The sequence below is a fragment of the Onychomys torridus genome, chromosome 18 (genome assembly GCF_903995425.1).
Source record: "Onychomys torridus chromosome 18, mOncTor1.1, whole genome shotgun sequence".
NCBI classification, from domain to species: Eukaryota; Metazoa; Chordata; class Mammalia; order Rodentia; family Cricetidae; genus Onychomys; species Onychomys torridus.
The window spans coordinates 37,870,850-37,884,048 of NC_050460.1; the positions used below are offsets into that span (position 1 = coordinate 37,870,850).

The following is a 13,199-nucleotide window of genomic DNA, read 5'->3' on the forward strand; positions in this document are numbered from 1 at the left end:
TTTTCTTTGGATGGGTTGGTCATGGACTAGAAGAGAAGTTTTGTATCTTTCAGGTATATGTACTTAAGTGTTGGAGTTGGTTAAATACAGTATATTTAATGCAGACCATGCCCAGAGCCTGGTTCTGATCCGAGAAACAATCTCTGAAAACACACTTGCTGAGTCAGAGCAGGCATTTGGCCAGCACTGTCATTGAAGCTTCTCAGAGAAGCAGTAGCGCTGGTGTCAATTCCAGCTGACAGTTTTCTTTTTGTGGAAGGTACAATTGTTATTTCCTACTTTAATTATCTTCAGTGCAGATTGCTTAGGAAGAGGATTATGAAATTTTGGTTAATTCTGTTGTAGTTGGTGAACTTGGTCCAAGTCCACCCAAATCACAATTTGGAAGTGAAGCACCCCATTTTAAAGGTACTCCGCAGTGGACCATTTACTCTGTCCTGATTGCCCATTCCCAGCAGCACCAGGGGTCAAAGGGCAGTGGGAGTCAACAGGCAGACAGCACATTACCCTGTCACTTTCCTCCTGTGGGCTTCTGGCTGGCCAGACTTCACCTACCACATACTGAAATTTTACATTCTTTATTATGCCAATATAGATGTTTTAGAGGAACATAATCTTTACCCAAATTAAAAATTTTATTTGACATAGCTTTCTGTTCTCAACCAGTTTTGTTATTTATCCTGTGTAATAATTACTTTATTTGAAATACTGCCTGGATGTGTTGGTGAACACAGGTGGTACCATCTGGAAAGTTAGGTATTTCTGAGTGTAAGTAATTATCTTCAGTGTAGCTTGCTTAGAAAGTTAATTATGAAATTTTGGGATGCTGGGCGGCGGTGGCACATGCCTTTAAGCCCAGAACTTGGGAGGCAGAGCCAGGCAGATCTCTGTGAGTTCGAGGCCAGCCTGGTCTACAGAGTGAGAGCCAGGACAGACACCAAAACTACACAGAGAAACCCTGTCTCGAAAAAAAAACCAAAAAAAAAAGAAGAAGACGACATTTTTGGAGGCTTGTGAGATGTGGTCTGCTGGAGGATGTGTGTCACTGGAGACAGGCTGTGAGAGTGTAAAAACTCACACCGTCAAGTGCCCTGTGCTTTGTGTTTACCTCTTCTTCCTCTCCAGTCACTGTGCCCGACACTTGGTGCCACATTTCCCTGCTGTGACAGACCTTATCCCTTTGGAACCATAAGCCAAATAAGCTCCTTCTTCTATAAGTTGTCTTGTTCGTGGTGTTGAAGCAGTTGCAGGATTGAAATGATAGTCTAGACAGAAATCTCTGGAAAGGGGAGCTATTACAGGACGTGGATGGATATGTCTAAGGACAGGGTTGGATTTGAGAATTGAGAGTTATATATTGGCCTAGATGTCGCCATAATTTGTACAGTCTAATTTAGCTGGCTCATTCATATTAGTTTGCTCACAAATGTGACAATAGTTCGTATTAAGGAACCCTTTGTGATTGTGATAGCTGCAAGTCATGTTGTTGTTTGGTTGTTTTTTTGTTTGTTTGTTTGTTTTTGTTTTCTAGACAGGCTTTCTCTGTATAACCACCCTGGCTCTCCTGGATCTCTCTCTGTAGACCAGGCTGGCCTCGAACTCAGAAATCCTCCTGCCTCTGCCTCCAGAGTGCTGGGATTAAAGGCGTGTACTACCACTGCCTGCTTTTAATCTGTTTTATACATCAGCTCCTGTATCTGACACCATAGATTCTTTGTCTCCTGACAGGATGAAGTTGGAGGCTATATCTTATTCATCTTCCTAAACTGCCAAGTGCCTAGAGTCAGTTTGGGTTAAATATTTGTTAAATAAAACTTTGTTTCTTTGGGAAATTTTGTTAATTTTACTGCTAAATAGCTGTATGCCTTTAAAGCCAGAAAAGAAGTAAATCTGTAATCTGAGAGAACTGGAAGAGCAAATTCCAGAATTCAATCTCAGGTTTCAGGACTCAAGGTATTTTTAGACTGTGTATTGTTACTTAACTGAGGAGTCATCTGTAAAATAGAGTTAATAAATACATGACTTATTCTTCAACTAACATGAAGAATAATGTGGTTTCTATAAACTGAAAATTTTGTGTTCATATAAAATTTACTGAGTGCCCACTTAGCGCTGCCTTTTTAAAGTAATTGTTCTGAGCCCACAACTCAGATTACTAGAGTGGTAGTGAAGTACTGTGCTCTTCTGTCTCTGTCCTGCCTCTTTCTCGGCGGTGGAAGGATGTCAAGGTTTTCCTGTTGTAACACCTAGTGTTCTGCCCACAACACACTGGAGACCAGTCAACACAACACTAATGTAGTCTTGTTCTTATTTAGTCATTGTTTTAAAAATGCATTCACTAGACAACTGTGTGCTAACTGGGAGTTAAGTGAACCCATAAAGCAACAAAATTATGTTTTCAGTTAAAGCCAGTGAGTCCTTTGTTTGCTTCAGAATTTGGGGGGGGGGGGGGGGGAGAAAATCTGCATCGAATGCCCATAGGAGATGGATGGAAGTAATAGGTTAGGTCATATCAGCACCATCCCATGCATGATAAGCAGATGCAGGCAGCATGCTGAGAACTGTCTTGGCTGTTGGGATATAGTCTCACTTAATTTACAAACAACTGGCTTGTTTTATTTACTGTGCTCTCTCATTTTTATCCATTCCCTTCCTTTTTTATTTTTTAACTACATTATAACATTGGGTTTCTCTCTTTAAGTTAGATCCACCTTTTGACTGAATTTCAGAATATTTCCAGCAGGTTCTTTGTTCACTTGTTCTTGTATTTGAGGGGGTTGTTTCTGCATCCTAGCCATCATTGCAGTGATTTTCTTTTTCTTTTCTAAACACCCTCTACCAGTAAACTTTCTTATGATTTTTCCAAGGTTTACCATGCTTGAAAAATATGGAAGTGTGGATTCTTAGGTTTGCATCTCCCTTTAGGATTATTCAGTGATCACAGGAGTTAGTCAGTTTCATGCTAGGAAGTGAGGCCGCTCATAGCCTGATGCTCATTGGAGGATGAATGGCTTCGGAGCTGACAGGCGTCCGTAGTCTAATATGGTTGTGCTCTTCTAACCTGGGCCTTGCCACGATGCTCACAACCTTGGAGTTGCTTTGTAGACGAGGCCTTGCAGATGCTATATATAGGCTAGAGATGGCCTTCGGACAGGGTGGGCGTGGGAAAGTCTGTACTATTTAAAAGTTTTTGACATTTTTTACTACCTTTTAACTTTGAAATGTTTCAAATTTCCGTGAAATTTGAATGCTTATTGAATACATGCTCTTCACATAGATAAATCTGACAATGTTTTCCACATTTCCTTTGCCTCTGTGTAGAATAATTTTAACTGATCCATTGAAAATCATGTGTCACAAACTTAACTCCTGAACATATCAGTAAAACGCCTAAACATATACCCTCCATGCCATTATCACCCTCAGTACAACTGTCACTTCTAATAGAGCGGTTCTATAATGTCATTTATGTAAATGGTCTCTATTTGAATTTTCCAGATTGCCCCTAATTGTTTAGTAGTTCAGATTCTAGACCACCTGCCCAGCTGTTGCACGTTCTGGAGTTGTGCTTGCTTCCTCCTGATCAGACTTAGAACGCATGAAGGCAGTCCTCAGCTTCACCCTTACAGCTTCACGCTGGGAGGCACACAGCTTCCCCCGTTGATGCAACTGTCCTTTTCCTTCTTCGTAGTTCCCCTGGACTACTAAGATCCCTTGCCCTTTGTCCCTAGCAAGCAGTCTGGAAGCATGGTGGTTTAAATAAGATGTCCCTCTTAGTCTCTGGCATTTGAATACTTGGTGTCCAGTTGGTGGCACTGTTTGGGAGGCTTCGGTCTGGTCTGGCCTTGTTGGAGGAAGTACGTCACTGGAGGTGGGCTTCGAGCATTTGAAGACTTACGCCATTGCTAGTTTGATCTATTTCCTGCTTGTGGTTTAGACAGGAGCTCTGAGCTGCTGCTCCAGTTGCCAGGCCTGACTACTGCCATGCTTCCACACAAGGGGCTGAGGAACTCTAACTCCTCTGGAACTGTGAGCCACAATAAGTTGCCTTTTGTCGTGGTGCTTGTCAAAGCAACGGCGAAGTAGCTAACATAGGAGTGTGACACTTGAGTCTGAGTTTCCCGGCCCCTGACTGCATGTCACCCAGGGCCTTTATTATGACTGACTGTGCCATCTCTTCTACTTTTCTGCTTGGTACTGTTCTGTTAGCGGCTTTCTTTTTTCCCTGCCCCTCACTCCAGTGTGTATGTGTACTTGCCTACCAGACTTACATGCATGTATACCCACTTACTAAGCGTGCTGTAGGGTATTGCCATTCTTTTTGATGTTCGATCGTCCTGGGCAGGGGTGTTGTGTGTGTGAATTTGTCCAAGCACTGGTGTAAATGGGGATGAGCCAGGGGTGCTCAAAGGCCTGTGTGAGGGCAGAGCGCTGCAGTGGCCCTTGGCTAAGAAGGGCAGTCATATTCCTTGTGAGGACTTGTTTGAAAAGTAGTACTTTAAAACCTCACCAGGACCGGGGTAGATCAGTGGAGAGTGCGTGTTCAGTGTGACTGAGGGCCCATGTTCAGTCCTCAGGACTGTAGGGTAAATTAAAACATTACCTAAAAATACCAAGCGAGCATGGTGGATGCCCTGGTTTGAGTGAGAACTGCCCCCCAGATTCGTGTGTTCAGAGTGCTATCCCATCTGAGTGCTGTTTAAGGAGATGCTAAGACTCCTAGAGGCCTGGGCCTGCTGGAAAAAGCAGGTGCTGTGGGGTGTGCCAGAGAAGTGCAAGCCTTGTCTCCAGCCCTTCATTTGTTTCTCTCTGCTTCCTGGCCACCATGAGGTAAAAGTTGTCTGCCACGCTTTCCCAACAGATATTCTGTGTTGGCTCAAACCAAAGCCATGGATCCGGCACAGCTTACTGCAGTGATGAACCAAGATAAATCTGTCCTGTGAACTGTTTCTCTCCAGTATGTCACAGTGAATGAAACACAAGCCTGCTTGTCGCAGTGCTCCCCCTGGCCTGAGGTTGGAATGATGCCCTGAGCACAGTGCCACAGGGTTTGTGAAGGAGCACCTCTAGTTTGATGTGACACTTGAGAGTTGTCAATGGCCGGGCTAATAATTACAGGCCTTGGTGTTGTTTTCTTTTGGGGATGTATATTTAGTAAATGTGCTTTGTCACTTGAAATGACATAATACATAGGAAAGTCTAGTTCCATATCTGATATATTGAAAGCATCTTGGTTATAAATTGAACATATTTTTATAACAGTTGTTAATTAACCTTTATTTGTATTTTCAGAGAGCTATTGCTTACCTTTTTCCAAGTGGTTTGTTTGAGAAGCAAGCCAGGCCAATAATGAAGGTAATCCTAAATATTTGTTAAAGAATATCTTTTATGTGTTATAGAAGTTGCCTAATAACATTTTACATTTATTTTACAGCATCCTGAACAGATTTTTCCAAAACAAAGAGGTAAGGTTGCTCAAGACTGAGATGGTTCATTTTGTTTTTTCCTTTACTATAGTTTTGGGTTACACATCAGGAGTTTTGTCACAGTGAATGTGAAATAGGTCACAGGTATTCTGTATAATAGTGAGTGGATAGAGTTTGCAGATTCTGTGTAGGATATGAAAGTTGGATCAGGTTAAGCCTTGTGTCTTCGTTAATGTCTCGTTAATTACTTGCATTCTGCATTCCTCTAGGCATCTATGGGGAAGAGTTTGTGAGTGTAGGTCTATGGGTGACTCATTCAACTCTTGTTTGTGTGAAGTCTTTGTTTCTCTTCCTTTAGAGACATAATTTTACTGAATATGGAGTTTAATCCTTTCTGTTCTTTTAAAATACCTTTTAACGTGTGTGTGTGTGTGTGTGTGTGTGTGTGTATGTGTGTGTGTGTGTGTACACACTAATAGGCATGCACACGTGGAAGTCAGAAGACAACTTAGAATAATTGGTTCTCTGCTTGCACCGTGTGGGTCCCAGGGCTCAAACTCGGGTCATCATACTTGGTGGCAAGTGTTTTACTCATTGAGCATTTCTCTCTCTCTCTCTCTCTCTCTCTCTCTCTCTCTCTCTCTCTCTCTCTCTCTTTCTCTTTCTCTCTCTCACCCTCTCCTCACTCTTTACTCCTGAGCCTCTCTCAGACTGTCTCTTCACTCTGATGTAACATTTATTTTGGATTTGGTGTGTAATTATTTGAAATCTTTCCAAATGTGACCTATGTTTTCTAGTCTCAATTCTTAGATATGATTGATTATAACATACAAATCATTTGTTTCAAAATAGCTTTTTGGGAAGAAATGAATGCATGCTGTAAACAAGTGCACACACGTTTGTACATACAGTGTCATTTTCAGTGTGATTTCTAATCCAATCATCAGTATGGGCAGGGTAACTTGTACCTAGTTTCTTTGCTAATAAATGTTTGGAATAGCAGCAATTTCTTCTTCCCTTTTTCATTGACTTCTCTTTGCTCCAACTCTGAAGACTTCCCACCAATTCTCTCCATCTCTTAGTTCCCTTAGTATATCTCTATGAGTTGTGTCTCTTCTGTCCGCTGAGGTTCCTTCAAATCATACCACTTTCGCAGTATTATGTGCTCATTATTATTAGCAGCTGGAATATGACACCACAGCTTCAGGCTACCCTTGCAAAATGTCTATGTATGATTTTGAAAATAATGCCACTATTGCTAGAATCATCTGACTTTGTAGCTAAGTGTATTTAACAGTGTTCCTTCAGAAATAGCAGTTCTGCTTTCTGCTCTCAATTTTATTGTAGTTTTTATAGCATAAATCAGTTTGTAGTATTGAGAAAAGTAACAATGAACTTTAGATTTAGAGAGATTATGGCGCTTGTACTATACTACTACTTGGTTTATTGAAAGACGGGAGCTTCTAGATTGAGTTATCATAAAACACCTTGTCCTGGAAAGTGGTAAAAATATTGGGGAAAATGAAGGTACATACCAAGTTGATGACAGAGCCAAGAAAGAGCACTGATGGCCTGGAATTGGAGGAAGCTGGGGAAGGGTTCAGTGAGACGAGAAAGTTAATTTGTGTTGATAAAACCTGTTGTCCGGTAAGTGGATTTGATTACCTTGAGCCTTTCTGTACCAAACACTTAACACTGACAGGTTGGAAAGTGGGGCTGTTAACTTAAGGCCAAAGAATTCAAATACTGCATCATGGTTTTGTATTGTAGACACAAACCCAAAGAATATGTTTTCTATGCTCATGACTACCAAATAGTAATAGAATTAATTGTGCATGGTGAAGTGAAACATTGAAAAAAAAAAAAAAGTCCCAAGAGCAGAAGTTATATTAGTTAAATTTTCTGACTTAAAATCAATAGAATTATATCACTGTTGGGTTAAAGACTCAAACTTGAAATTACACACTGGAAGTATTTGACAGTTCTATCAAAAGTGGCTGTAACACAGAATCACCTTTGAGAAGGCCAATAAAGTCAGTCAGATAATATTATTATACATATTTCCTTTTTATTATTATTACTTTTTTTTTTTTTTTGGTTGAATTGAACCTTGGGTCTCCTCCTGCATGCCAGGCAGACAAATCCTTTACCACAAAGCTGTGTTTAGCCAGTATTGACACTTTCAAACGGAGACATTCAGAGGCTACTGTGAGGACATAGCTAGCTATGCTGTTATGATCTGAATATAAGACAGGAACTTCATGCTAATTTGAAAACTCTTCCAAGTAATAAATAACAGTAGCATTTATTGAGCTTCCAAGAAGGAAGGCACAGTTCTAAGTGCCTCATGTTTTATCTTGAAACTTTCACAGCAGCTTTTTAAAGCACAAACTATTACTTTCCCCATTTTTAATTTCAAAGATACCCAGAAGTGGCTGGGCATGTAGTTTGGCCTAGCTAGTGATGACTCATGGTACAAATGTGTGACCACCACACTCTCAGACACGTAGCTTGGAGTAATTTAATTGCCACAGTTACCTCAATCAGGAAAATTCTAGGTAGACTAAAAGCCAGGCAGATCACAGATGATCAAGTTTACTGAGAAAGTACTGGCCTAGCAGTAGGCCAGTTAGTGAGTTCTATTCTGCCTTGAAGTAACAGATAGCTTGTTAGTATATATGTAGTTGTAGAAAAAAAACAAAAACAAAAACAAACAAACAAAACAACAACAACAAACCCACAAAGGCTTCTAGATTCACTTGCAAACTCACATAATTATGAAATTTGGACATGAATTACATAAAAAGTAACTAAAACTCCCCTGCCATTATCCCCACCCCTGGGGGAACAGGGTCTCACTTTATAGCTCTAGCTAACCTGGAACTTGCTATGTAGACCAGGCTTACCTCTGCTTCCTGAGTACACAGTACAGTATTTTAAGAGACTACTGGGGGCTGGAGAGATGGCTCAGTAGTTAAGATCACTGGCTTCTCTTCCAGAGGTCCTGAGTTAAATTCCCAGCAACCACATGGTGGTTCACAACCATCTGTAGTGAGATCTGGTGTCCTCTTCTGGCATGCAGGCAGAATACTGTATACATAATAAATAAATAAATCTTTTTTTAAAAAAGACTACCAGAGAGCATTTTTCTCAGAACTTTAAGTCTTGCTTAACATTAGTGTATTAGTGTAATTATTTTTTGATTCAAGGAGAAAACATTTACATAGAGAAAACAATGAACAAAATGGAGCCTTTTATTTTTGTAAAAAGGTTTCAACTAGAAATGTAAAGAAGCTTTCTTGTTTGAGTAGGATTTTGCATGAGAAAACAGAAACGTCAAATCTTTAAATGTGTCATTAAGTCCCATTGCGTTCAGAAATAGTATACATCAATTATCAGCAGTTATTTGGAAGCCTTAACCATTATAATTGTAAAAGAAACACGTAGGAATGGGTGTTTATGCAGCTCAGTTATAGAGTGCTTGCCTGGCATGTATGAGGTTCCATCCCCAGCATCATAGACACAAAAACTATAAAGAGTATATGTCAAAACCAAATAATTAGGGAAATTAATGGCACACAGGACCTTGTGACAAATTCAAGGCCATGGGAGACAAAGCAATGAATGTAGATCGGTGATGGAGCACATCTAGCCTGTGCAAGGCCCTGGGCCCAATCCTCAGCACTGCAGAACAAGCAACAGGAAATTCAATTACTATTCATAGATTATGGTTGCCTGCTAAGAGAAACTGATAAAATGTAAATGAAAAACTATATTAGAGTATTACTGAAAAGTTATTATTTGGGTGTCTGAGTTCACATTAAAATTGAATCCTAAAATTTTTATATCATGTCTTTTATAAAAGTGTTTATGCCATAAAAGAGTTAAAGGGTGAAATGTTAAATCATGTGGAAATATTTGAGGATCTTCCCACCCAGTGGTCTTACTGATAGCCCGTGAATTGCCACCTTTCTTTCTGAGGAGACACAAACCATCTTACAAATACTGATTCCAACTATATTAATACATGTTTGCATATGTGTGTAGACATGATTAAATTTATGTGTTTTTTAAATCCATTTTAAAGAATATTGGCAAATAGATGTATCCAGATGATGAAATGTGGGTTGAGACACTAGCAACATTACATGTCAAATGATAGAGCCAAACCTGGTGGTTCACCTCTGTTATCCTAGAACTCAGAACAGATTGTCAGGAGTTTAAGATCATCCTAGGTTACAGAAAAAGGCACTATATTAACTTTGACCCTCTGCCCCTTAAGGGGGCAAAAAAAGGAAAAGAAAAAAGAAATAAAAGACAGTTCACTCTAGACCAGTAGATAGATAGTACATCTAGCAATATTTTATGAGTGTGAGTGTGCCTGTGTATATGTATGTGTACCACATCAATGCAGTACCTTGGAGACCAGAAGAGGGCATCAGATCCCCTGGAACTAGAGTTACAGTTAAGAGCTGTCATGTGGGTGCTGGGAACCAGATCCTGCAAAAGTAGCAGATGTCCTTAACCAGTAAGGCATCTCTAGCCCCAGCTATCAAAATGACAGTCACAAAAAACAACAGAAAAGACAAAAATAATAAATTGTTTTCAAAATAAAAACTTTTCTTTGACAAAAAGACACCAGAAAAATTGAACTATAAGGGCTTGGTTTCTAAAATAAATTAACCAAAAAAAAAAAAAGCTCAATGGAAAAATAAACATGGAATTTCCTGCAGCTTGTATATGAAAAAAATAAATGTAGCCAGTAAACATTTAAAAATATCTAAAACCAGAAATAATGCCCTATAAAAACAGTAATGAGACTATTTTTTTTTTCAGCTTAAGGAGTAGGAAGTATAAGTATTATAAAACAATTATTAGAAACAATTTAATTATTATAAGGTTCCTGAATAAACTGTCATCATCACACAGGTGATGTGTTAGCTCATGAAGTTGGGCTGGAAAAACAACTAGAAAATGCTGTAATGTAATAGTGTAACTACATTAGAGTGCTATGTATGTTTATAAAATAGCAGTCAAATTGTGAGAAGGTGCATTCAGAAGGCTATCACGGTCAGGGCCAGCCTGCATTATATGGTGAGCTGCAGGCTTCACTGCACAGTGAGACAGACCCTGCTTAATACCAAAATGAGTAGAGCCACATGGATGGAGCAGAGAATGGGTTCCTACAATCTGTTCTCTGACTTCCATACTACACAATGATGCCCCCCAAAATAAGTAATTATTTGTAATTTTTGTAAAAGCAAATGCAAACCACAATGACAAGTAAATAAGCAAATGCTGTTGTTTCCTGCAAGTGTACATATGTGAATGCACAAAAGAGTCTGGAACTGTTAACTCTCATCATGCCTCTGGCCAAGGAATCCTTACTTTTAATCTTTAGGAGAGTAGTATGTTACTTGCATAATTTAACTTACCTGTGTTGAAATCTATGATAGGAAACCAGATGGGAGGGACCTGTATCAGCAGCAACAGACTCTGCTTAGAATTACATGAACATGGACAAGTATTTCATAGAAAATTAAGCTAAAGACCTTAAATGAAAACCTGGCTAGCAAAAAAGAAGGAAAGAAAGATAATAGCCCGAAGTTTCTCTTTTCTTTTTCCCTCCCCAGCTGGAGAGTGAGACACGCCCACCTGGTGCTTAGCAAAGAGCTAGGTCCTTGTAGCACAGCTATCTGCTTGCTGGTTATCTAAACTGGTTTTTGAATTACAAGTCTATCCTGTTGGACCCAGTTCTACCTTCAGAAATCACTAAATGACCATGCTTAGTAGGTATCTAGGCAAATTGTTATTAAGTTTAAAGATGCTAACAAGTAGTGAGGGGTTTGTATAAGGAATCATGAGGATGGTCCACTAATTATTGGAGCAGAGAGCTCTGATGAGCGAGCTGGTGGTGGTAGTGTAAAACAGAGACAAGTAAACAGAGAACACTCGATGTCAGTGTAGTTTATCGGCCAGCTTTTCCAATTTTAGTACCTTTAAGAACAGAATGTACTTTAAAATTAATTATTAAGTTCTGATGCATGCTATGGTATAATAAACTTTGCAGTATATCAAAGTACATGATGGTTTATCTTAAAATTTATGACACTATAGATTCAATTAATCAAGTATGTTTATGCGTGTGTGCATAGCAGTTATGAAGTCTGACTGTGAGCACCAGTGCACACAGAGCTGTGATTCAAGGTTCTAGCCAAATATAACTGCTCTTGATAAGCAGGATGCTTGTCTGATTGCACAGTTTTCAGTTACGTTCTGACTGAGTACATGAATGGTACAGTGATAATCATTGCACTGTGCAGGTTCAAGTACTAGGTAATGTGGAAGCCATGGAGCTTCTGGAAATGGCATTGGAAAGTATTTAAATCATTTGTAATTCATTGGCTGGTAAGAACATTGCTTTTCTAGCCCTGTGGTGGTAGCACATGCCTTTAATCCTTTACTCGAGAGGCAGAGGCAGGTGGATCTCTGTAAGTTTGAGGTCAGCCTTATCTACAGAGTGAGTTCCAGGATAGCCAGGGCTACACAGAGAAACCCTGACTTTAAAAAAAAAGAAGAAGAAGAAGGAGGAGGAGGAGGAGGAGGAGGAGGAGGAGGAGGAGGAGGAGGAGGAGGAGAAAGAGAAGGAGAAGAAGCTGGCGCACGCCTTTAAATCTCAGCACTCAGGTAGGGAGGCAGAGCCAGGCAGATCTCTGTGAGTCAAGGCCAGCCTGGTCTACAGAGTGAATCCAGGACAGGCACCAAAACTACATACACAGAGAAACCCTAAAAAAAAAAGAACATGGCTTTTCCTTTCAGTCTAAACTTAGCTAAGACTTTTTCCACACTTGTTCAATGTTGATTCTCCATTTTCAGTGTATTCACAGTCTGATACTAATTATCCTCAGAGAGAAAAACAGCCTGCATATATAGGTATTCCAACAGAAAAATGTTTACTGTTTAAAAACAGACAGATAAAGGCTTTCTGCTTCCTAAGCACAAATTGTAATGCACTTGATACCTAAATATGAAAGTGATTAGAATTCCAAGAGAAAATACAGGAACACAAATTTAGCCCATACTTTAAAGTATGCTTTCTTGTGGAGATGGAGGTTGCTTGAGAAGGATAAAAGAAACCTGTTTTTACAGTGCCTTGTGGCCCTTCAGCGACCCTCAACTCACAGCGGTTGTACAGTATATTTATAGTAAGAACATGCCACGAGGAGGCAGACAAGCAGGCTAAAACCATCTGAAGACGTTCCTTGGTGGGTCCAGTAGTGAAACCAGGGCTGCGAACACTGCCTGAAGTACCAGATCCCCTCTATGATCCAGTCTGTAAACTCTTGCTGTAAAGGACACTGTAAATTAAAGTAACAGGGAGTAGCAGACAAGAGAACATAGTTGATACTGTGCCGTAAACCTAGGAATGTAAGTTTTCCTTCTTTTCTCTTGAGACAGTTTCCTTCCCTATGCAGTTTCTGCTGGCCCGCAAACCCTGTTCCTCCTTTCTGTGCTCTGAGGTGCCAGGACTACATATGTGCACCACCACACTCACCTAATATAGAGTCCTTAACCCAGAGGGGCTCAGCAGGCAGTAGGCAGAAGAGTAGGAGTTTGTGTCTCAGTGTGTTCGGTGGTTAGTTAAGTGAGGGAAGCAGGTATGACTCTTTCCTGAGGCCCCCCTGTCTGTGCTGTTTTAAACTCTCAGAGGTAGATTCTGATGGGGTTGGGATGACTGCTGTGGCAAGCAGGCTCTCCAGTGCAGATGAGCTG

At 40.1% G+C, this 13,199-nt stretch overlaps 1 protein-coding gene across 3 annotated transcripts in view; it reads left to right on the plus strand.

Annotated features, from left to right (window-relative positions):
- Positions 1 to 13,199, plus strand: part of Mrps9 (mitochondrial ribosomal protein S9) — a 52,090-nt gene that overhangs the window by 21,428 nt on the left and 17,463 nt on the right. For all 3 annotated transcript variants that reach the window (XM_036167746.1, XM_036167744.1, XM_036167745.1), the window contains exons 3-4: positions 5,293 to 5,355; positions 5,435 to 5,465. In XM_036167746.1, the coding sequence (XP_036023639.1) occupies positions 5,293 to 5,355; positions 5,435 to 5,465 (94 nt within the window). The remainder of the gene's footprint in view (positions 1 to 5,292; positions 5,356 to 5,434; positions 5,466 to 13,199) is intronic.